The sequence below is a fragment of the Euprymna scolopes genome, chromosome 2 (assembly GCF_053919585.1).
Source record: "Euprymna scolopes isolate OS-2025 chromosome 2, ASM5391958v1, whole genome shotgun sequence".
Taxonomy (NCBI): Eukaryota; Metazoa; Mollusca; class Cephalopoda; order Sepiida; family Sepiolidae; genus Euprymna; species Euprymna scolopes.
The window spans coordinates 137,297,153-137,322,136 of NC_136483.1; the positions used below are offsets into that span (position 1 = coordinate 137,297,153).

Sequence of the window (24,984 nt, forward strand, 5' to 3'; positions counted from 1 at the left end):
GTATCAAAAAGTGTGTACTGATTTTCCGATGCCAAAACGATTCTTTTGTCTTTTTTATTTGATTTTGTTTTAAGCTCAATCTTACATCGCTAGTAATAATGATAAAATAAATATTTATTGATTTTAAACCGCCAGTGAAGCAAAAATCGAATGAAGTATATTTTTACGTTCGAGAAAACATTTGCACATTTAACATGTGTTTTGACGGTAATCGGAGAAAAAATACAACTACATAGTTAAATAGTTAGAAATTTACAAAGAATCAGAACCGGTAATTCTATCGGGAATTTAGTACGAAATCGGTAATTGTATCGGAATCGGTAAAAATGTTGGAATCGTCCCATCACTAATACATACATACATACATCTATTGCGTGTGAGTGTAAAAAGTAGTTGTTTATATTACCGACATTAAGGATTCTTCTCTCATTTTCCTGCTCTCTCTCAGCAGAACACCCGGGAGCATCTATTACTTATGTGTATATTAAATTATTGAATCAGGAGGATAAGGATGCTGATATATAATTGACATGTCAGCCCAAGCGGGAATAAGTTTGTCGTATCTTTTATTACATAGAGTAAATGATGTTATGTGTCGTAAGACAGCTGTTTTGTTCAATAATACCAAAGTAGACGCCCCACCCCCACCCACCCCCGTGATCGCTTTCATTTTTTTTTTTTCTTTTTCTTTTTTTTTTTTTTTTTAACGCTTCGTGAGTCGGAGAATGGGGGTGATGCCCATCCGTGTCCGGTATTCGATAAATCGAAATGCTTTCTTCAAACTCGGGCCGCGATTCAGCTGAAATCGCCGTTCAACGAATAAGAAAAATGGCGAATCAGCGATACAGTTTCTCATTCTCTCCGTTGACGTCTGCCTATATATTTTACACTGTCAGGTTTTGTATTAGCAAACAATCTTTGTGCATAGATGGGTGTCTTTTGTCGTCATGTTCCACATTGTTTCTTTTCGGACTACTGTCGTCGTCGGATCGATTATGATATTAGCTGGGAAAAATATGATCAGTAGAGGGGGGGGGCACATTTTTCTTATAAATGACGAACGAACGTTTACTCTCAACTCTTTTAGAAACATGTAAAAGTATTTTGTTGCTTCTGCGTTAGAAGAACGGAAATCGAAAGTTGAAAATTGAATTTCAAATAAAATCAATGGTACCTACTTGTCATGTCGCAATATATTCAAAAAATTTTTAAACGATACTGCCAGGACACTATATATATACAAATGTAGGCAAATTTGGGCATATTTTATTGGTTTGAAAATATAGGTTCTTTTTTTACCAACTGTCATAAAATTTTAACCATAGAATAGTATTATAATATTCAAGGCTCTTTGAAGATTATAATACTATTCTATGGTTAAAATTTTATAACAATTTATAAAAAAAGAACGTATATTTTCAAACCAATAAAATATGGCCAGATTTGCCTACATTTGTATATATAGTGTCCTGCAGGCCAGCTTCAGTTTTGTTGCTTCAATTGTCTCCCTTGTGGCCTTGCCAGGCCACTAATATATATTCTAAGCTGTTGTGTAAATAGATATTTGTAGATTTATAGACATTTGAATAAAAAATAAAGTACAGCTTAGTACAATTCACTGCCCTGTTTATTAGATTACAGTCAACATTTGTACATTTAAGAGGCATTGTGTTGTGTTTTTTTTAATATTGTTTGCATATATGCTTTTTTCCTTTTTTTTTTTTTGGTGAGGGGGGGATTAAAGTTGATAATTTTCAGATAAACCTCTATCCTTTTTCAAAAAGGCGAAATGCTGCATCCGGTTAGAATCCAATCCGGCTGCCTTGACCGCACGTGTGTGTGTGTGTGTGTGTGTGTGTGTGTGTGTGTGTGTGTGTGTATACAGCACGCATATTTAATAGATAGAGTTCTAACTACCCCCGCCTCGCTTCCTACTATGGGTTAAAGTACTGTCGCTTTCTGTGCATGGACCTTTTGGACCATCGGTTACAAAAGAAAACAAAGGTGATATTTGAAGTTATCCAGTTTTTGCACGTGTGTTTCATATATGTTTCTACTGTACGAATGAGTCATGGCTTATCAAGACCGCAGCCTATGGAGCCGGATTGGACCCCGAGCTTACACAAGCCCAGCACAGACTCATTTATTTTTCAAACTATTAATTTTCAGTTATTATCCCTATTCACGCAGGAACCCGCGCAATCCGTTTTGTATAGGGCCCTGCAAAGCTCAGAGGCCATTCGAGGGTACGGATCACCAAGTTTGTCAGTTGGACGAGGAGACAACACACGGAGGAGTGGAAATTTTCTATCACTATTTATTATTCGATTATTCAAGAGAATCTTCGAGCCTACTCTCGGCCTGCTGAGCAAGCAGGTTACGTGATCAAACGTTCCGATGTTTCGGATATGTTCTCAAAAGCCTTCTAACGCTTACCGGTTGAAACGAATTATTTAGAATAAGGCGGCAAAAGCCTTAACGTTTTAACGCCTTATAAAATTGAACTCTTTTGTGTAAGACAGTTATTTGCATTAAAAAGGAATGAGTTAGTTTGAAAGATTTTATATCCGTGAAAACTACAACAGTTGCATCTTATTTTCTGTAATCGTCAGGCAAATCTTTATTTTTATACACGTGTCGAAAGAAAGCTAGATTATTGTTATTATTATTATCTGTGGTAGTAGTAGTAGTAGTAGTAGTAGTAGTAGTAGTGGTGGTAACAGTAGTTATAAATAATTCATGCACAAAGTAAACAAAACAAAAACATCAAGCTGACCAGCGTCATTAAAATTAATACATTTTGTTAAAAATAGCTAAAGAGTGGGTCAGTTTTGTTTAAGGGAGGATGGCGTCGGTGCCACAAAATTACCAGTCGTACGAGACTTAAAATCCAGACATTCTTAAGTACATCTTATATATATATATATATATGGGTAGAGCACTACCGTGAATAATCTCACCCGCTACTTAATTGGCTGAAAAATGCGAGGCTCGCTGTATGTTTATAAATAAGCAGTTTGAGCACTATAAAAGTGGTGGACGAATGTTTGTTTAAAATAGACATTTGTGGAGGTTTTTTGCGGGCGCTGTTCCTGTGGGTCGATGGGTAGTCCTACCGACTGTCAACGCGATAGTCCACGGCTTGGGAAAGGTACTGGTCTAGCGGTACTGGTGAGTTGTGATACAACGAAACAGCACTGTATGTCGATGACTACAAATTTATATATATGCATGTGCATATATATAAATGCATATATATATATATATATATATATATATATATATATATATATATATATATTATATACTCCCATAAATTTGAGTTTTTTTTTTTGTATTGATATTCATATTAAAAACCATTTTTTCTATTTAAAAAGAAAATGCAGCTTTGCTATATATAGGCCGTGGAATTGAATTCATTTACAAAAGATCTAGCTAATTTGCATATTCTTTTAAACATTCATTTTAATTAATTCCCTATCAGATTTTTCGGTTTTCTTATGGGATGATCATCTTTAGTTAACTATTACGTGTAATTATATCCATGTAGATATTCTACATGATTTATACTTGCATAATATTTGTGTAAACAGGTTATAGTAAACACAAACCTTTTTTCTATATATATTTATTTGTGTATACGTATATATATTTGCTTTAAAAATTTTGCCTACCAAACTCCCATCAGTTTTTGGTCAACATACATGAAACTTAATATATAGGGTATTCGGACCCATGCGAAACCTTGTATTTTGGGTGCTACCAGGGGAAAATTTGTACAACAAAAGAATGAAAATTAAAAAATGAAATTTGCAGGTGACGGTCGAATGACAGCATTACGAATATACACGCGTAATGTAATAGCTATTGGTTCATATTTTAATTTTTAGCCTTGCAGCTAACATGTCTTCATAGCTTAGGCATTAAGGTCAAAAGAAAAAGTAAATCGTAAGCTAAACATTTTGGTTTCGATTCTCTGTGGTTGCGCAGGAGTCGTTTTTTTATTTTTTAACTTTTTAAAATCATTCCTATATATTGGGTCCAATATAATATAATAATAAATACGAAATCTGCATTAATCAAAGTATCATATTTAAGCGTATTTTACGACCGGGCAATTTCGGGCGGCCTGCTTATATATATATATATATATATATATATATATATATATGCAACAAGAAATGGGAAGTTGTGTTTATATTATGTTTCCTAAAATCGCTGAAAAATACGCCGAAAATCTAAAAAGGAAATATATATTTATTAATATTAATAAAAAGGCAACATATGCACATATATATTATAAAGCATAAATAAGATTTATATGAATTTATATGCAACTTCTGCGTTCATTTCGACTTGGATAAAATAATTTGCAATAAGTGTGAGTATGCTGACGTGTACACGTGCATCAGTGCGGGGAATACAGTTCTTAAAAGCCAACGATCGATTGATTGTCAACTCATTTACGGCATGAGTAATTAAGTAAGTAGTTATATGTTCTTTCCAACTCGCAGTCGCTTCGGAACTTTTACGAAAACATCCGCATATATATATATATATATATATATATATATATATATACACACACACACATTAAAAAAATAAAAATAAGAACAAAAAAAAAAAAAGAAAAAGTAAAGAATCCCCGCCCCGTGATGAAGACCGTTTAATGAAAGTGCACTGCACTGTTAGCAGTCGTTTTTTTGGAGAGAAAAGATGTCGACAACGACAACAACAGACTAATTGATCATCTAACAGACTTACGCATCTGCTGGTTAGATGCAGGACATTATCAGATTTACTCTAACTACAATTTTGACGTTGAGATCTGGCACACACACACACACACACACACACACACAAAAACACACATGAGTGTAAGTTAGGTATTTAATTTAAGATTGAATCCTATACATTCATATAAAAAACACCTAACTTACACCCACACACACGCGCACTCATTGTGTGTGTGTGTGTGTGTGTGTGTGTGTGTGTGTGTGTGTGTGTGTGTAAAAGTAAGGTATCTTTTATATGTATGTATAGGATTCAATCTTAAATTAAATAACCTTTCATTATAGATTCTCGAACACAGCTGCTTTGCGTAATTGTCAATATTATGGGCTATATCTAGTTTATTTTAGGTTTAAGAAAAGTGGACACAAAGCGGGATTAAAGCATTTCGTGAAAATACAAATATCTGATTTTTGTGAGATTTTAGCAAAGGGCATTAGACATCAATTAATACATAATAACCAACTTTTTTTTGGGGGGGAGGCTATTTTAAAGTGGTTTTAAGAGGGATATAGCAAAATATGAGCACAAAATCCTAAATTTCACTAAATTCAAATTTACCTTACATTTGCTCTAGAGTCTCCAATTAAGTATGATTTTACGAATTTCAATTTTTTTCTAAGACCCCTTAAGCTTAAGCTTTTAATTTTATAGATTTTCTATAATCAAAATTATGTAATGGAGTTTGATGAAAGTTAAAAAAAAATTTTTTTAGACATTTAATAATAATATATTTGGATTTTTGCTTTAAAATTGGTTAAAATCTTTGTCAATAATTGTATCCATTCACAGACAAATATTATCTTAGTAAATAACATGGAAAATGAATTTGCAGAACCAAAAACAAGATCTTTCACACAAAACAGGGTCGATATCCTTTTCAGATATAAAAAATAGAAAGAAACTTATCTAAAAAAAATACTGTCATATAATTTTAAACAAAAGTAATTAGAATGTTCTGCAATATTTTTATATTTAAAATAAAAGCAAATTCAGATCGAAAAGCAATCTCATATTTAATATTCGCTTGTCTTAATAAGGAAAAGATGATGCTGAGCAGTGACTTTCTGCCAATTAAATTTGGAGAATTTGATTTTCAACTCAGTGTTAACTTGCGTTATAATCGATTTTGTTATAGACATTAAAAAAATGACATGGCTGCTATTACGTTGATTGAAATTAACTATAGTTAGCTGCTGCTGCATATGCGATTGACTCGTTGGGTTAATATTATATAATCCAATCTTTAATTGCAAAAAACTGTTTAGAAATTCTAAAGAAAATATAAATAAAGGAAACTGTTAATATTAGTGTTGGGACGATTAATCAGAATCAGAAAATCGAAACTTTTAGGGGTGTTGGAACCGGTAATCAGAATCGAAAAAGTGTGTACCTATTTTCCGATGCCAAAAACGATTCTTTTAACTGTCGTTTATTTGATTTTGTTTAAAGCAAAATCTTACACTGTTGGTTGTAATAATAAAATAAACACGTATTGATTTTAAACTACCAGTGAAACTAAAATCAATAGATTAGCCCGCACAAGTGTACTTTTACGTTTGAGAAAATATCTGCACATTTCATGTGTGTTTACGGTAATCGGGGAGGGGGGGGGGAAACAACTCCATAGTAAAATATTTAAAGATTCATAAGGAACTGGAATCAGTAATTGTATGGGACTCGAGAATTTAGTACGGAATCGTCCCATCACTAGTTTATGGTAAAAATCAATATGTCAACATTTATTGAAAAATAAAAGCTTATCTGATAGCTGAAACAGAGAATTGACGAAGAAAGACCTTAAACAGCTGAAGTAGTGACGGTAATTGATGAAAATTATCTCTTTATTCAAAAATATTTCGAATCTGAATAAGGGATTTAAAAAAAAAGTTACTAAATACATTTTATGGTATAAAAAAAACTTGTTCAAAGAGGAAAACAAATTGGCTAGCCAGAATAAAATATTCATTTGCTAGATTAATTAAATGCATCATATAAAAGTTTAATTGATACTAGCGGGATTTGTGGAACTTCCACAGGGGACTCATTCATATGTAATATATTGATGTTAGCATTCTGTAGATGTTCAGTGTAAATGGAGACGCTCTGATATTATTGTAGCTCTTTTGTTAAAACCGCAAAAGAATTTATCTTAACTAGCATGGATCCCCGACGTAGCTCGGTCGTAAAGTACGCTTAAATATGATATTTTAATTATTACAGATTTTGTATATATTATAACAGAGGTAATGTTCTATCGATTTTTATATATTATAAAGTTGCGATTTCAAAAATATATCCATATGACTTGGGTGCGTCAGCTTGAATCGAAACCGAAACCAAAACTTATAAAAATTACAAGTAACTTTAGTTCCTTCAGCTATAATCGAAACCGAAACCAAAACTTATGAAGTATTCTTGGTAAAAATTATTTATAAAAAAATAGATGACTTAAGTGCCATCAGCTATAATTGAGACCGAAACTTATTCTTGGTAAAATTATTTATTACAAGAAATGGAAGTCCATAACAATTGAATGACAGTCACTCAGATGTAAACGTGACACACAAAATAAATAACACACACGCCATCCTATTAATATATAGATGTGTCACCCAAACATTTAAACGGCCTAAACTTCCGCTCAAAATTTATATTTTTTCGACAAAACCTTTGTACAAAGTTGGAAAAGTCATATGCGTGTGCGCGCACGCGCATAAATATTTAAAACGGTTTACACATATGCATTTATGTTTAAGCGTGCCATATTCTTGAGCAGATCCAAAAGTTAATGAAAATTAAAGCTCGCAATACATTTGAGATCATTATTCTCTTCCAAACTCAGTTTCTGCTTCTTTTCAATCCTTTTAAGGTTATTTTTTATTATTAACTTTCGCCGTTGACGAAGCACGTAACAATTGAATTTAAACGTTTATATCATGTATATTTATAAAGTTCTACATTTTATGACGTGCTCTTGAATAAATATCGATTTTAAATTCAATTTAATATATTTGAACTTTTTTTAATAGTGTGGGTACGCGCGAAAATAAATGTAGACAACCACACCAGAAAAAAAAAAAGTCAAAATTTCTTCGAGCATGATACACATTTCCATTTTTACGAGCATCTTGCAAGAACCAATTTGTCCAAAAAATTTAGTGCCAATATCAGTACCCACCATTAATCAATACAAAATTTTTTTCGCATGGACTAATTTTATATTTCAAAATATAAAAATAAATCTACCACAATTCGTACAAGTTTTAAGCTTTTTTATTTACATATAAGTTTTGGGGAGAGACGGGCAGACAAGGTCCTGGATATGACCTTAAACTGTATCCGATGGTATGGCCCCGCTTGCGGGTTTTGGGAAGTGCGGAGCCACCCTTTAATTGCCATTGCTCCCAGGTCCACTCTGGCCCGAAGTGGTAGTACCTGTTAGGGTCCCAACTATGGGTTAAATAGAAACTGACTTGAAAACAACAAATATATTCTATTAAAAAAATTTTCTTCAAAATCACTGGATTCGGCATTAAATAACCTGAAAAGGGTTGATATGCCGTAAAACAAAAACAACCAACCAACCAACCAACAACAGACAGGCAAAAGTAACTTATATAAAGTGATAAATAACATTATGCTATAATATAAAAGGCAGTTCTTTTATATGTATGTCTAAAAGTAAGAACTATAAACCAAACGCCCGCAAAGCTGGCATTTTCTTAATCGGACTTACGTCGGACGAAAATATTTAAAATTTCCAAGAAAGTATTTGATCTTTTAGGGGGATTAACTGAGCCCGGTTTCGTCAGAAAATGGGATTTGTTTTGCAGCTAAGAAATGCCGATTCATTCATCAAGAAATCTATTATATAGAGGCGAGTGTATATATGTGTGTATGTGTCTACGTAATATGTGTACGACATACTCGCGTTAGCACGGCGGTTCTCATCTGATCATCGAAGTTAAGCAACGTTGAACCTGGTTAGTACTAGATGGGTGACCATTTGGGAATTCTAGGCGCTGTATGTGCTTTCTTATCTCAGCGTTGTTTCTAGTCGTCCTGAACCTCCACTTGCCACTGGTATTCAAAAACGCCGACTCATGAAAGGTGCGGTTGGAGATTGTGCAACTCTTGCTACAAAAATTCTACGCGCATGATTATCCATCGTCTGTCAAGACTAAAGCGTTTTTTTTTTTTTTTTTTGCTGTTGTTTTTTATGTGTCCAGGTAGAGAAGAAGGGGTTAGACAGAGGAGAAAAAGAGTTTGAGGAGAGGGAGGAGGAAACGCGGATGGGAGGAGAAAGATAAAGAAACAAAGAGGAGGGTAGAAGTTTTAATAATATACTTTTGCCTCGGGTAGTTTTATTACAAAGTAATAATTTGTAAAAAAAAATATATATATATATATATATATATATATATATCACCCCCCCCCCAAAAAAAAACGTCGCCGTTTTATTAGATAAAACGTCGCCGTTTTTTTTTATTTTTTTTTTTGGGGGGGGGGGTTCAATTGAATCAGGTGGACACGTTCATCTAATAATTACAACCGTTTATGTTAAAAATATTGCCAATCCATTCATAATCAAAATATGGTCATGATATACTTCAACAAAATGTTTTTTATTATTTATCAGTCAAATGTGTTTGTTTTTTTTTTGGGGGGGGGGGGTCTGAACTATTTTAATGGCATTGCATCCAGGCACCTGCAATCGAATGAGTCCCTTAAAACATTTACGACTTTCTGGCTGTCCATTGAAAAAATATAAAAAGGGCGTAGACAGTTAATGTTCCAAAAAACTTATCGCCCCCTCCCCTAATAGCTACACCATTGCTATTGAGCACACCTCCATAAATGAGGCCATAAATCAATATGTATATATCATGCTCGCCACTTCGACACAATGCTCTTTGGTGCATGCGATTAACGTAATAGCAATATATGCACACCTCATGAGATCAGCCATCGATACTTGCGGTGTTAGAGTGAATATCACGTGTACTTCGCTCTTCAGTTAATGATTGCCGGTTGAAGAGGGGACTACACGTAATATATTTTATCCTAACAGGGGCCATCTCCCACGCATGCGTGACACCGCAAGTATCGAAATCTGATCGTATTATATATATATATTATTTTTTAAATATAATTATCCACTGACACGTGTTTCGTCGTCTACGACTCATCAGAGGGGCTGAATCTAGCGAAGAAACATATATATATATTAAGGACTATCCATTTATCTAGTGTTTCCTTTTCAGATTAAATATGGTTTTAACTCATTTCAAAGTGTTTTTTAACATATTTTATTAATTGTTTGCTCATATATATATATATATATATATATATATATATATATATATATATATGACTACTTCATTTAATAACAAATATACGAAAGTATAATTTTATACGTAAGCGTTAAGTATTTACTTCAACAGTGCTCAATACATAGGTAGAGCTAGGTAGTAAGTTATAAAAATAAATAAATAAATATATTAAATACGTTGTGCTCTTAAAAATGTAACCGATCACCCTGGTCTTATTCTTTCTAAAACACGGAATTGTATTATAATATTGAATTCAAAATAATATTTCTTAGTATATAATTCTGTCAAAATACCATTCATCCCAATAATAATACATACGAGGTGCCTTCAATAAATTTACAGAATTTTTGTTGTAAGAACACTTATTTATAGTACACACACACATAAAACTCTAGTCCCCTTCGAAGTAATCTCCTCCGGCTGCAATACACTTGTTGTACCGTTCCAACAACTTCTGGAAGGCCTCATGAAAGTCCTCTTGTGTGAGCGTGTCTATGACCCTTGTCATAGTCTCTTTCATCTCCTCAATTGTCCCATAACGACAGTCTCTAAGATTTTCCTTGGGCTTAGTAAATGATCAAAATCTACAGGAGGTCATAGGGAAGGTGAGAAACTGCCTTGATACCCAATCTTGGTCGGAGAATCTACGATAAAGTGTTATATATTAGTGTTGGGACCATTAATCGAAATCGGGGATTGAAAAAATCGGGGTATTTGGGGGGAAAAAAATGTACCTATTTTCCGATGCTAAAAACGATTCCTTTATCTTTTTTTTTTTTTTTAAATTGGTTTTGTTTAAAAGAAAACTTTCACTTCTGGTTGTGATATTAAAATAATAAATACTTATCGATTTTGAATTACCAGTAAAGTTAAAATGTGTAGATCATCCCTCACACAACGTAACAATACATTGTTACGTTTGAGAAAATATATATGCATATTTAACATGTTTGTTTGTTTTTTTATGGTAGTCTGGGAAAAATGTCAACTTTATAGTTAAATATTTAGAGATTTGGAAATTTATCGAAATCGGGACTTTAGTACGGAATTGGTAATTGTATCGGAATCGGGGAAAATACTGGAATCGTTCCATCACTAATAATATGCATACATCACTAATAATATGCATACATCACTAATAATATGCATACATCACTAATAATATGGATACATCACTAATAATATGGATACATCACTAAGACATTTAAGAGCTCAATAATTTACACGTAAAGATGGTTTCAAAAAGCACAAAAAAAAATAAAAAATAAAAAAAAAACAGGGTACGTAATTAGTAAGGAAATTTCATCTACCAGTTCATCTGACATTGAACCATGAATTAGGCATCTAGAAAAGTTCAACGAGAAATATACGTACACAAATATCCGGGTTATACTCTGTGTCTGAGCGTGCGCTGCACCTGTGTTTACATATAAAACTAACGCCCCTCAAGAGACTTCGGTTTTGTGACGCCAAATGAAACGACTGGCTTGACCCCACCACCTGTCTGTACTGGTCACCGTCAACTCTACTTCCAGCAATATTTTGCTTACCTCTAGAATTCCCAAATGGTTACCGATCTCGGTACTAATGAGACACAAGGTCGCCGCTACGACGAGAAACGGGGTGTCAACGTGAGAAAGCTGCACACAGAAACAAAAAATATACTTTATATATATTAATTTCTGACCTAATAAAATACTTTTTAAATCCTAAATCGGACGTGTTGCATGACACCGGTAAAAAAAGCTGCTAAAATACTTGCAAATAAGGATAAAACAAAATGCGTAAAATGCAACACCACGTGCATGAATATGGTCAGTTTTTGTTCACTTTTCGACTGATGCCTGGCATTAAAGGTCAGTCAGGTACGTTTTTTTTTTATGACCGGTGTTGCAGTAAAATTGCCGTAAACTATTGAGACAAGTACATTTTATACATACAAGGAGCATACCCATCCCAGGACAGGTAGGATTTATTCTCTGAAGAGAACAGTTTTGTACCCCTTACCGGGATGAAAATCAAAATATGATACAAAACCAGGTTTTCTAAAAATCTTCATTCTAAACACATGATTTGTTTCTAAAAAAATATCTAAACATTAAGGCTTAAGCTTAAGTGGTCTTAAGAAACAAAAGTTTAGAGAAACTTTTGTGTTTTGTGGTTGACGAGTATGGATTCAATTTAATGCAAATCTGATGTATTTGATTTTTAAATATCAATGTGTGCGCATATTTCGCACCCTAAAACTCTTTAATGTACTCCCCCCCCCCCCAAAAAAAATGGAACTTGGGGAAATATGTATTATTTTATATTTTTTGTTCAAATTTGACAAAAATCGAAGATATCTTTAATATCTATTTGAATCGCCTTCACCCGATTTTCATACATTAAAATAAATATAGCCCACATTACGATCATTTACGTAGAGCAGCTGTGTTCCGAAATTCGTAAGGTTTGGTTAATTAGTTTAAATGCGAATTCAATGCATATAAACATAACACACACAATATATATATATTTCTGTCTCCCTCGCTCATTATATATATATATATATATATATATATATGCAAATATGATAAACTTCATATTAATTGTTTCTTCTAATGCATTAACCTGCAAAATTTATTGTATATTTTGAAAACCTCTTCCCTCTGATGAGAACAATTGCATTCTTCGAAACTCCATGGAATAAGGGAGTTTCTTGTTTTATTTGTACTCCTTGTCGAATATTAAAATTTTGTATACCTTCTTTACAAGTTGAAAAGATTTTTTGACAATTTGAAGAAACATTTTTCAACATCAAGATTTTCATATATATATATATATATATATATATATATGCAAACCTACTGACCACCACCCACACCTTTGCTCGCAACCCAACTACTATTTAAATAAATCTACCCATAATCCCTACCGATCCTCTGTCACACACATCCCTGAAGATATGTAGACGATTACACGAAAGGTTAAGTTAAGAAAATTAAAAAAAAAAAACCGCGGATACTTCGAGGAGAAAAAATGCTTGGATTATACATCCATAACCTCGAGGTATATACAAAAAAGATAATCCGAAAAATTGAAATTTAAAAAAAAAAAAAGCTATTACAGAACAGAAGCTTTCCGTTGTCTTTAACAATGTCTGATATATATATATATATATATATATATATATATATATATATATATATATATATATATATATAATGAATCCTGGCTGTTTCCCCCCTCCTCCCCAAGTAAAAGTGAGGAGGTGGTTGTGAACAGCCATATTATTATTGAAATTATTATGACCATTGCGATCACCGCCCTGTCGGTTGTTGGTTGAAGATCGGACTATAGTCCGAACATAAGCGGACCGGATTATTCCCCAATCCCTGACAGTCACAACGGCCTCGCCGTGACACGTCAAGAAGATTGAAAAATCTTTCGGCGCGTCTGTCTTCTGTTGCAGCGTAATTGAATGGTTATCTCTAAAAGATGGAAATCTGAAGCCGACAAAATCAGAAAGGTGCTTGTGAGTAATGAATATTCCACTCGTAGCGTGGCTTTTTGTCTTTAGGTGGCTTTCTCGACTCATACTTACATATAATCACCGTGTATACTTAAAACAGACATGGAGAGTAGATTAAAAAGACAATAGGCCCATAGAAATTGTGTGTGGGTGTATATATATATATATATATATATATATATATATATATAATGTAACCCGGATATAAGAGACTATGTATTCAGCCCTTACAACACTCTTATATCCGGGTTACCCTGTACATGAACACAGGCTCTAATTTGGGACCAGAGAAAATCTTTTATATCCGTTTGTATTATATTCGGGTTCTTATATCCGGGTTACACTGTGTGTGTGTGTGTGTGTGTGTGTGTGTGTGTGTGTGTGTGTGTGTGTGTGTGTGTGTGTATATATATATAATTTAGGTTGCTATTTTTCAAAGGTAAGGTAACCAGTGAAATATAACGAGGTTAATACAAGAGTGCTCAATATCGGGGTAGAGCAAGTTACACTTTCAATTTGTCGTTACATAAGCAGCAATGTGTTGCTACACAGTCATGAGCATGTTTCGGTCTTCTACTATTTAGTAACTAGAGACCTCTTCAGGCAACAACGCTTCAAAAGCGGAATTCTTAATGAAAAACGAAAAATCAACTTTCAGCAAAAGAAGGGTTTTTTTTTTTAACTTTGAATATAAGCGTTGTTGCCTGATGTTGTCTCTAGTAACTAAATACTAGAAGACAGAAACATGCTCATGGTTGTGTAGCAACACATTACTGCTTATGTAAAGACAAACTGAAAGTATATATATATATATATATATATATATATATATATATAAGAGAGAGAGAGAGAGTCATGGGAAAATATGCTTATTCGGTTATATTTCACCTTTTATTTACGCCAAGCCTTTAATTTATGAAGCTCGATGTAACTACAGAGCATATAAAAATTAATTATATTTTTGCTTTGAAGTGATAAACTTTGGATAAAAAAAATCAATTCAAAGGTACCAATTAATCGATAGAGAAATAAGTTCATTACACTTTTTGACTACTTATTCATGTTTCGGGCCTCAGTCAATCATCTGAAAAAAGAAAGTCTAGTGCGATAAATTAGCTGAAACTCGGCAGTTGCTAAACATGTATTCAATACTCTAGATATGGTGTAGAAACTGGTGTATACGCTATATATAGCAATAAAATCCTTTTCAAGTGGTTTAGTCAAAATCTGTTGTTGCTTATTATTATTATTATTATTATTATTATTATTATTATTATTATTATTATTATCATACAACAGATTGGGGAAGCTCAGTGCAAATGGATTTCTAACATTTTTTTTTTCAATCAATAAAAACATGCGAGTGTAATTGAGAATAAATATAGCTTTTAATATAAATGTTACGGACAATTTTCACCTCTACTGTTATGTTACTGATGGTCCCGGGCAACGCTGGGTACCTCTGCTAGTATGAAAATAAACGACAAAAAGTCTATATTCCGAATTTCAATATGTTGTCCATCTTAGCGTTTATTTCCTTAAGCATGTTGAAATGTTCGATTCTTCACAGCAGCTGTTTCGTAGCGCAGAATCATTCATGTAACTATTATGTCAATTTTTTAATTTATTTCGCCCTTACTCACCAGAAGGAAAGGAATTTATCAACTTTATTAGTTTCCTAGAAGTACATCCAATGAAACAAAATGTGTCTACCAAAATAGTGCTCAATGAGTGAACAGAGCAGATATATTAATTTTATTTATACAAACATTAATGGCTTTCGACGGTAATTCTTGGCCTGAAGACGTAATCCCCCAAGGCGGGTGATTACAGAAACATGTATGCACATATGTAGCCATTAATGTTTGTATAAATAAAATTAATTATATATATTAGTGATAGGACGATTCCAATATTTTTCGCGGTTCTGATACAGTTATCGATCCCGATACGGATTCTTTATAAATATCTAAATATATAACTATAAAATTGTTATTTTCCCTGATTTCCGTAAAAAACACATGTTAAATATGCAGATATTTTCCTAAACGTCAAAATACACTTGTGGAGAGTGATCCATCTATTTTAGCTTTACTGGTATTATGAAATCAATAAATATTTATTGTTTTATTATTATTATTATTATTATTATTATTATTATTATCATCATCATCAGCAATGGAAAATTTTGCTTCAAACAAAATCCAATAATCAACAGTATCGTTTTGGCATCGGAAAAAAGGCACCAATTTTTCTGATTCCGATACCCCAAAATGTTCCGATTTTTCCGTTATGAGGGTTTTTGAAGCACGAAAACGATGTTACTTTTTGTATTGAATATTTTTATTGTGATTTCTTTTTATATTTCAAGCGGATCTGGGGTCTTGGTCACAAAAATGTATCGAATGATTTCGATACTTGTGTGACCAAGAGCGGAGGTCCGCTTGAAATATATATATGAAAAAAATAGCAATAAAATTATTAAATACAAAATGTAACATCGTTTTCATACTTCCAAACCCATCATAACTTTTAAATCACTATCCTAGAAGCATACGTGGACTTTTAATATATATATATATATAGATAGATAGATAGATATGCACACAAGGTGACCCCCGCCCCCCCCCAAGCTAAATGGAGGCCATCTAGAACATACGTGTAGAACGGAGAAAAAAGGCCAAAGGCCCTTGAATTTTGATGCGATGTTTTGAATATAATAAACTAGTTATGACCAAAGTTTCATTTCATTCGGATAAAACACTAAGAAACGGGGCCTAATTAGAGTTGGGGGACCTTTTTTGAGGGGGTCACCCTGTATATATATATATATATATATATATATATATATATATATATATATATATGGGTACTTACGGAACTCCCCTTATTTACTTGCCATTCTCATGCGGGCAAAGATAAATACAATGTCGTTTTGTCATGTGGGAAAAATCCAGATTCACAAAATGGTCGCTATATTTTAAAACCTAATAAAAAATTGCCTTAGTTCAGTATTTTTCCATCTAGCCACGAAATAGAACAGATACTACGCTTCTGTATAGCATAGTACACGGATATTAATTTTTCCGTGTTTACTCCAATAGCGTACGTTACACGAGTCGAGCTCAATAATAGTTTAGAATATACTTGTATCGAGTGAGCAAAACAAACGTGTGTGTGTTTACTGCCATTGAAGGAATTCGTTAATTAGCTTGACTATTTCCTCCCATGGAATGAAACATTCGTATCTGTAGCTCAATTTATATATATATATATATATATATATATATATATATATATATATATATATATATATATATATATACTGATGTTAATACTGTGGAATCTCTTTAATTTTAATTAGTTAGATTTTATTTCCTTAACACACGGTTAATTATGGTAAATTAATTTCCTGTGGATTAGTAGAAGCGACATAATTTAATTATATAAACGTAATTATTTCGTACTAAAATTCAAGGAAAATGGAACAGCCGAATTGCGTTCAAGAAATATATATATCATTCATGATATGGTCAAGTTGCAGTTATAGTCATTTTGAACTGCTTTAACGCTTCAACGTTCACTCATTGTTCAACCAAATTTCAAACAATTATTACAGTTTATAGATCACTTTCTCAGCTATATTGTGAAAAATATATTTTTTTTCAATTTTCGTTAAGTAAAACAGAAGTTATGATGAATTTACTGTTATTGAAAATCGTAAAAAAAAATTATGACTTGTTTCCATAGCAACCACGTCGCTTCAGCAACTAGTGTTGCTACTAATTCACTAATGAAAGCATTAAAGGGGGATAATTGGGGGAATTTTATTGAAAGCAGACTAGTGTCGTACATTGTTTATGGGGGCAAAAAATAAGACTGAAATTAAACAAAGAACAAGGGAATTTATTGGAAGCCTCGAAAAATCATGGATTACAATAGAAAAATGCGAGCGTGAAAAGTAATATGCTAAAGTTTAAACATGGAAAAGCAAAGGACTAGTTGTTAAAACTGGAAAAGAAAAGGACAAGATATTCTAATAAAAAATCTAATAAATTTATAACTTGAAATATTGCAGCATTAAGAAATTTTTAAATTTAATTTATAACATTATATAATCAATTCTTAATGCTGCAATGTTTTAAGTTATAAATTTATATTTTTTTACTAGAATATAATGTCCCTTTTCTTTTCCATTTTTAACAGCTAGTCCTTTACTTTTCCATGTTTAATCTTTACCATATTACTTTTCATGATTCGCATTTATCTATTGTAATATATATATATATATATGTGTGTGTGTGTGTGTGTGTGTATGTGTGTGTGTATGTGTGTGTGTGCTTGTAATAATCTGACATTGCCCAAGATCAACTATGTTCAAATATATTGAAAATATTTATATGCTATATAACCACCCCTTTATTGTTAAATTTAGTTTTTAATCTAAGACGACAACCAAACAAAGGACAAGGGTTATTCCCCTTAGTTGATTTTTCTTTTAAGGCGTTTATTTAAGAAAATCTCCGTCTTAGCAAACAGTTCAACGAACATAATTTTTTGTTAATATATTGTAGTAAACAACATCAACAATATTCATTTTAATGTATTTTTTTCATTGTGAAATTAGGTGTCAAACGCGATCACACCATTGTTACCGCATTTACGTAAATACCATAAAATAGATATGCTTAAATGAACATGTTCTACCTGACGAACGCCAGATGACATATACGTAGAGAAAAGAGATAAATAAACGTTAAATAGGACATATATATATATATATATATATATATATATATATTGAAAGTTCACGCGTTTGTATTTGACGCCTCGTTGCATTTCATTTCCTTATAAAAAGAACAAAAACGTGTGCACTTTTAAATGGTTATAGTTCAGAAATGATTTTGGCCTTCGGGATCACCAGAGCTGACCGCTTTAGATTTCTTTTCATGGGAACATTTGAAAAAAGTCATGCTTATTCAACTCGGTCTCAACATTTGGAGGACTTGCGAGCTAGCATAATTGATGTGACAAATGCCTTTGCAGAAGGCATAGGATCGTATTACCGACTTTATAGACGTACTGATGGCAGACATGTTGAAAATCAAGCATCACAATAACAACTTTGTTAAATTCTTGTTCTTACGATTGTACTGACTAATTATAGTTTACAGTCTATAAGTTTTATATACATACACACACATATATATATAAAACGTGTATTAATGTGTATGTGTGCGCATATGTGTATATGAATACATACATGTATATCTATGCATATATATGCATATATGTATGAATATATATATGTATATATACACACACATATATATGTGCATATATATATATTTATATGAATACATATATGAACATCTTTACATACACATATATGCACACACACACACACACATATATATATATATAAACGTGTATTAATGTGTATGTGTGCGCATATGTGTATATGAATACATACATGTATATCTATGCATATATATGCATATATGTGTGAATATATATATATACACACATATATATGTGCATATATATATATTTATATGAATACATATATGAATATCTTTACATACACATATATGCACACACACACACACATATACATATATTTATATATCTTTACATATATATACATACATATATATATTTATTTACCTTTACATACACATATGCACACATGTGTGCGTATATATATGCATATATGAATATCTTTACATGCACATATATATGTGCATAAATATATACATACATATTTATATGCACATGATTACATAGACGAATTCATATCGTCTGGCGAATAATAACTAAAAGGCAGTCAACTAGCGTTTATGCTATGTACGCGACTTCCGCTCGTTCGAACACTCTAGATCGTCAAATGTATTCGCCCGAACTCTGCGTTTCTTAATCCCCTTCATTCCCGTGGCAACTGTTTGGTGGCCCTGAAGTAAAAGCTCAGCGAAAGGTGCAGAAGATGGCTTTGTGGCCGGGTTTCAATCTCATGACCGGCTGGAATTGTTACATCCTACACTGATTGCGTGAACATGAAATACTATGTAACGAATAATTATTATTTAATGTTAAAACTGGAAAAGATTCCTCTAAACAGACTGGGCTGGGACAGAAATGTAATGCATGTTCTATTACTTGGCCAGATGGAAAATACTGAATTAAGGCAATTTCCATTTAATTTTCAAACTGTAGCCGCCATTTCAGGAAGCTGGATTTATTTTACTGACATATGTTTGTATTATATAATACAAACATATGTCAGTGAAAAAATCCAGCTTATATATATATATATATATATATATATATATATATATATATATATATATATATTAGTTCCCTATTAAACAAACTAAACGATCGTTATAAATGTTGGTTATATTTAGTTTAATGTCATTTTATGAAGATTAACAAAAAATGGTTGGAAACCCTTTATGAAAATCCAAGAAGCTTTGATCTTTCTGAATGTTTTACAATAGGTATAAGGCATAAATTAATAAATATTCCAGTTCTTTTGAAGTATTTGAAAGGGATTTCAGATGGACGGAAGTCACATTAAAAAGAAAATCACAAATGTGATGTGTAGTCGTTGACCACCAATTAAACGATATCCCCTGATTTTCAGTTTCTTCTTAAAGTTTAGACATGTTTCTAAAATGAAAATCATATAATGGATTTCGTTTACAGTTGGAATAAGAATTCTTGAAATAAAGTTCCGTCGTATTATATCTTATAGTTTTTTTTTCTTTTTTTTTTTTACTTTGGTCGAAGTTCTCAGAAATCAAGGGGCTCATTACCTAGGGCTAACACTTGAACTCTATATGAGATACATACATATTCGAATGTTCCATTAAAGTTCTTTATCTCTCAAACACTGAGTTAGTAAAGAAATTGAGAACATAATTTTCCTCCTACCAATTAACCATTTTCATATGTTGTAGAATATCTATCGTTTTGGTCTTTTGGCCTTAATGGATTCCAGGACAAGAATTCATCTAGTCTGGTGGAGTATCCAGCTTCGTGTTATTACTTGAGGTAACATCACTTGGAGAAGGCGCACCATTCCTTGTAAAAGCTAATGTGAGTTAACCATAGTGAGGAGATCTTATCAAGGCAGCGAATACTATGTGATTTTGAATATTTGGCCAGCGTTTACTTCTATGGAAAAAGTATCCTCATGGCAGGTTGTTCCGATAAACCCCTGTACAGACAGATCTCAGACACTCGAGGATAGTGTCCAGTAGGCATTCAAGTTCTCTCCAGTAGGCATTCAAGTTCTCTCCATAGTTCTTATAGTACATGTGTGCGTGTATGTATAACAAACACATTTCAAGCAGTAATTTTAACAATGCGAAATATTAACTTCCGGTGAAAACGGTGACTTACTTTCACCAATAAGCTTTATTCTGTTATCTGAGAACAGAGTCACATTCCTGCCTTGATTGTAAACAGTTAAAACTGTTACTCTGCACGCAAACGAATACGATTGAGATCAAAAGTGAAATTTAAGAAAACTCTCGTACGCCGACACGGTCTGATAGCACAAGATCTTTGACGTCTGTGTTGGGTGCATCTCTTATTATCTGATGAGCATTTCAACGGTTATGTGTTAACGAGTACCTTCTCCCATACAAACACCTGAGTTTCCAGTGTTTATGTGAAACCGCAGATATCAATAGACAGCCAGACTAATGCATGCTCTTATTTTTAAATTAAAAAGAAATATCTATTCTTACCTACGTTATTGAACACTCTAACGATACAGTATGGCATAGGTAAGTGTTCAATTGACGAGATAGAAAATTACTGCTTTTCATTGCTTTGGCAATTCAACGCTTGAGAGGTAGATGATAATCTTCATTGAACACTCGGATATCTATGTACCTTATACAGACATCAAATGTTAGCCGCAAGAAGGGGCGCCTTGATTTCTGAGAGCTAATCGAGGACAAATGCAAGAAAAAGAGAAAAAAATATATACTATATATATTCCTAAACAATAACATTATGGTAAAACAACAAAAAGAGGGGGGAAATGATGAGCCAAACGCATTATGTACTCTTCATTGCATTATCAGAAGCAAAATTTCCTCACACTTAGATACCACTACCATTTAGAGATTGACATGATCGTTTTCGTCTCTAAAAAAATGGAAACAAGTGGGTGATCTATAAGTTAATATTATCTTTATGTTTTTCGTTTTTTTTTTTTTTAAATCTTTGTTCTATTCTTCACTATTAAGGAGTTTGTAAAAAAAAAAAAAAAAAAAAAACATGTATGAATAAAATTTAAATTTCCTCAAACATTTTAAGGGTATTTTAAGGTTGTCTGCTAAAGCAAATACGGTATTGTAGCGGTTGCAAAAATTCTTGCGAACGTAGGGGATTCAAATTTTGTTACATTAGACCAACGATGGCCAATGATGGCTAACGATGGCTAACGATGGCCAACGACTCGCATTTATTTCCTTACACTTTTATGAACTTCTGTCTAATTGGTCCACCGACTTAGTCGGATTTGGAACCTAGAATTTATTTTAAATAAAATACATTTTGTATTTATTGTAATTTAAGCTTATTAAATGGAGAATAAATAATTCAAAGTGTGTCGTTCTGTCCTCGCTTAGTAAAGGGTATCTTTCTAGACTGGGGCAATTTTTATTTTTGTCGCAGTTCAAAGAGGATCTCATTTGGAAGAGCTGAATTTTCTCCGCATCAAAAGTCGATATTGTGTCAAATTCTGCCTTCGCGGGGAGACAAGTAAATGGGGATTTTCAGTCCTATTATTTGATAGCGCAATTGCAGCCTGTTTTTTCTTTTTTCTTTTTAATGGAACTGAAAAAAAATTCAATATTTAGATATCGATGACGGCAGTTTTAAAGTTAAAGTGTCGACGAAAAAATGTATACTTGTTTATATTTTGCTATGAAACCATAAAATTAAAACTTCTCTCCGATACATGTTGGCTTTAGGGTACTGTGGCACATTATGCTTTTTATGCAAGCAGCAAAATCTCACTTCTTCACTGTTGAGATCCCTAGAGGTCGGAAAGCCTTCTTCTACTCTGTTATTTTTTATTCATTTATTTTGGACTGTTACACTTTGGAATTCCATTCCTGTTTACTGCTTCCCTGAGAAGTTTAAATATAATACAAAAAGATATCTCGCTGGTCAACTCCCCACAGTCATCTGTTTGACATGATTCCAAATAGTAGCTCCTTACGATCTAAGTAGTAATATGCCTTGTTTGGAGTGGAAATGGAGTAGTTTTTTGTTTGTTTTTTTTTAAATAAAAAAATCTACCCCAATACTGACAATTTTATTTATTTATGTTGTCAAGTTTTGATACATTAACTATCGTTTTGTTTATTTTGTTTTGTTTTTGCAAGTGTTTATCCAGTTGTGACAGAGATACGCACACAAACACCTGATTCGAGTGCGTTAAGGTGGGTTGTTAACGGAGGAGAAGATCGGGTATCTACTTTCACGGGTGTGAAGGGTATATACATTCTACTGGAAAGCGTACACTGTCTTAAATATTTGCAGTAAAAACAAAGAAAAGAAATAAACAGAAAAAAACTCGTTCATCTAATATAAGTTATATTGTCAGATTGTCAAAATTACACACAAATATCAATTGAAGCTAACAAATTAGGATTAGTTTTTCACTAGCCAAATTCCATTTCTTATCGTTGTGCTGTATTTTTGATAGTATAATAATTTACTTCCCTACAGGGGGTGACGGTAACTAAGTGGTTAACGACACGAACTGAGAACCTGGATTATCCAAGTTCGAATCCATTTCGTTCCACAGAAACACTTCCATCAAACCAACGCTTGACCCTGTGTCTAACCTTCAGAAGAGGAGAAAAATAAAATAAAGAAGTCGCCACTATTGTTCGAAATATCCTAGTTCGGTCCAGACGACTGCAAATACGAAACATTTTTAAAGAAGCATCTAAAAATAAAAATCACCATACTTTAATTTCACGTATACTATGGGAGTTGGACACCTTATACGAAACCAAATAAAAAAAAATTAAAAACTAAAATGACTTAATTGCATCACGGGTAACGAATTTTTTAACGGTGAAACCGAAATGAATTCTGGTGGATTTAATTTCAAAATGAATTTTTTTTTTTTTTTGCAATAAGATTTTTTTTAACTTAATTTTTTTTTTTAATGTATTGGGATTTTTATTGCAATAGTCGATTAGTTTGGTATGTCAGGCACGTTTTTAGGGATGTATTTTGAAAATGATTGATTGTGGTTGAATGATAAAACATAATTTTTCAGTATTACACATACGTTCTTCATCAATCTGAGAAAACAAACCAAACGACTATCTCTCTCTCTCTCTCTCTATATATATATATATATATATATATATATATATATATGCGTGTGTGTGTGTGGTTGGTTGCTTTTGTTTTACGGCATATCAACCTTTTTCAGGTTATTTAATGCCAAATCTAGTTATTTTGAGGAACGATTTTTAATGGAGTATATATATATTTTTTTAAGTCAGTTTCTATTTAACCCATAGTTGGGACCCTAACAGGTACTACCACTCCGGGTCAGAGTGGACCTGGGAGCAATGGCAATTAAAGGGTGGCTCCACACTCCCCAAGGCCCGCAAGGTGGGGCCTCACCATCGGATATAGTTTTAGGTCATATCCAGGACCGTTGTGTGTGTGTGTGTGTGTGTGTGAAGAAAGGAAGTAATGAATTTCAAATTCCACAGTATATTTTAGAGTAAATTTTTCTTCTCACAGGCTTTGCAGATATTTAATAGCCGTTTATATGCTACGAAATTTATATATATATATATATATATATATATATATATATAAGGTATTTTGTGTGTGGGAGGGGGCAGTTTGTTCCTTATGGACTCCAAAACGGTCGAGCCAATTGTTATGAAATTTCACAAAGATGCACTAAATGTGTCTAGGAGTTTCTGAGATAGGTTTTGCATCTAAATACTCCCGATGAATATCGAAAAAAAAAGAAAAGAAAAAAGAAATCACATTAAAGAAGGAGCAATTCGATTTAGGCCAAAGTTAACATTTCATACAGCCTAACAAATGCATTTGATAAGTTTTATCACCGTACAAATAGAAGGGACCGACGAATAATATTAAAATTAGGTTTTTGATAAGACAAAATCGGCATTACGAATATGCATGCATAACGTAATAGCTTATTGGAAGTCCCTGCGAGGAGGTATGTTTGTTTCATTCCGATGCACCGCAGTGGGTTCCCGACTAAAGCAAGCAATGGATTTGATCAACGAATCGGCGATTTCATTTCTTTCGATGACA

General features: G+C 32.7%; 1 protein-coding gene across 4 annotated transcripts in view; it reads right to left on the reverse strand.

The window, feature by feature from the left end:
* Window positions 1-24,984, reverse strand: part of LOC145296204 (transcription factor GATA-3-like) — a 189,144-nt gene that overhangs the window by 96,352 nt on the left and 67,808 nt on the right. Inside the window, exon 1 of one of the 4 annotated variants that reach the window (XM_080142435.1) lies at window positions 1,179-1,684. The exons of 2 other annotated variants lie outside the window; for them this stretch is intronic. In XM_080142435.1, coding sequence (XP_079998561.1) covers window positions 1,179-1,185 — 7 coding nt within the window. In that variant the 5' untranslated portion in view covers window positions 1,186-1,684. Of the gene's footprint in view, window positions 1-1,178; window positions 1,685-24,984 lie in introns of those variants that run through there. One more of the 4 variants, XM_080142429.1, reaches the window with a different exon arrangement.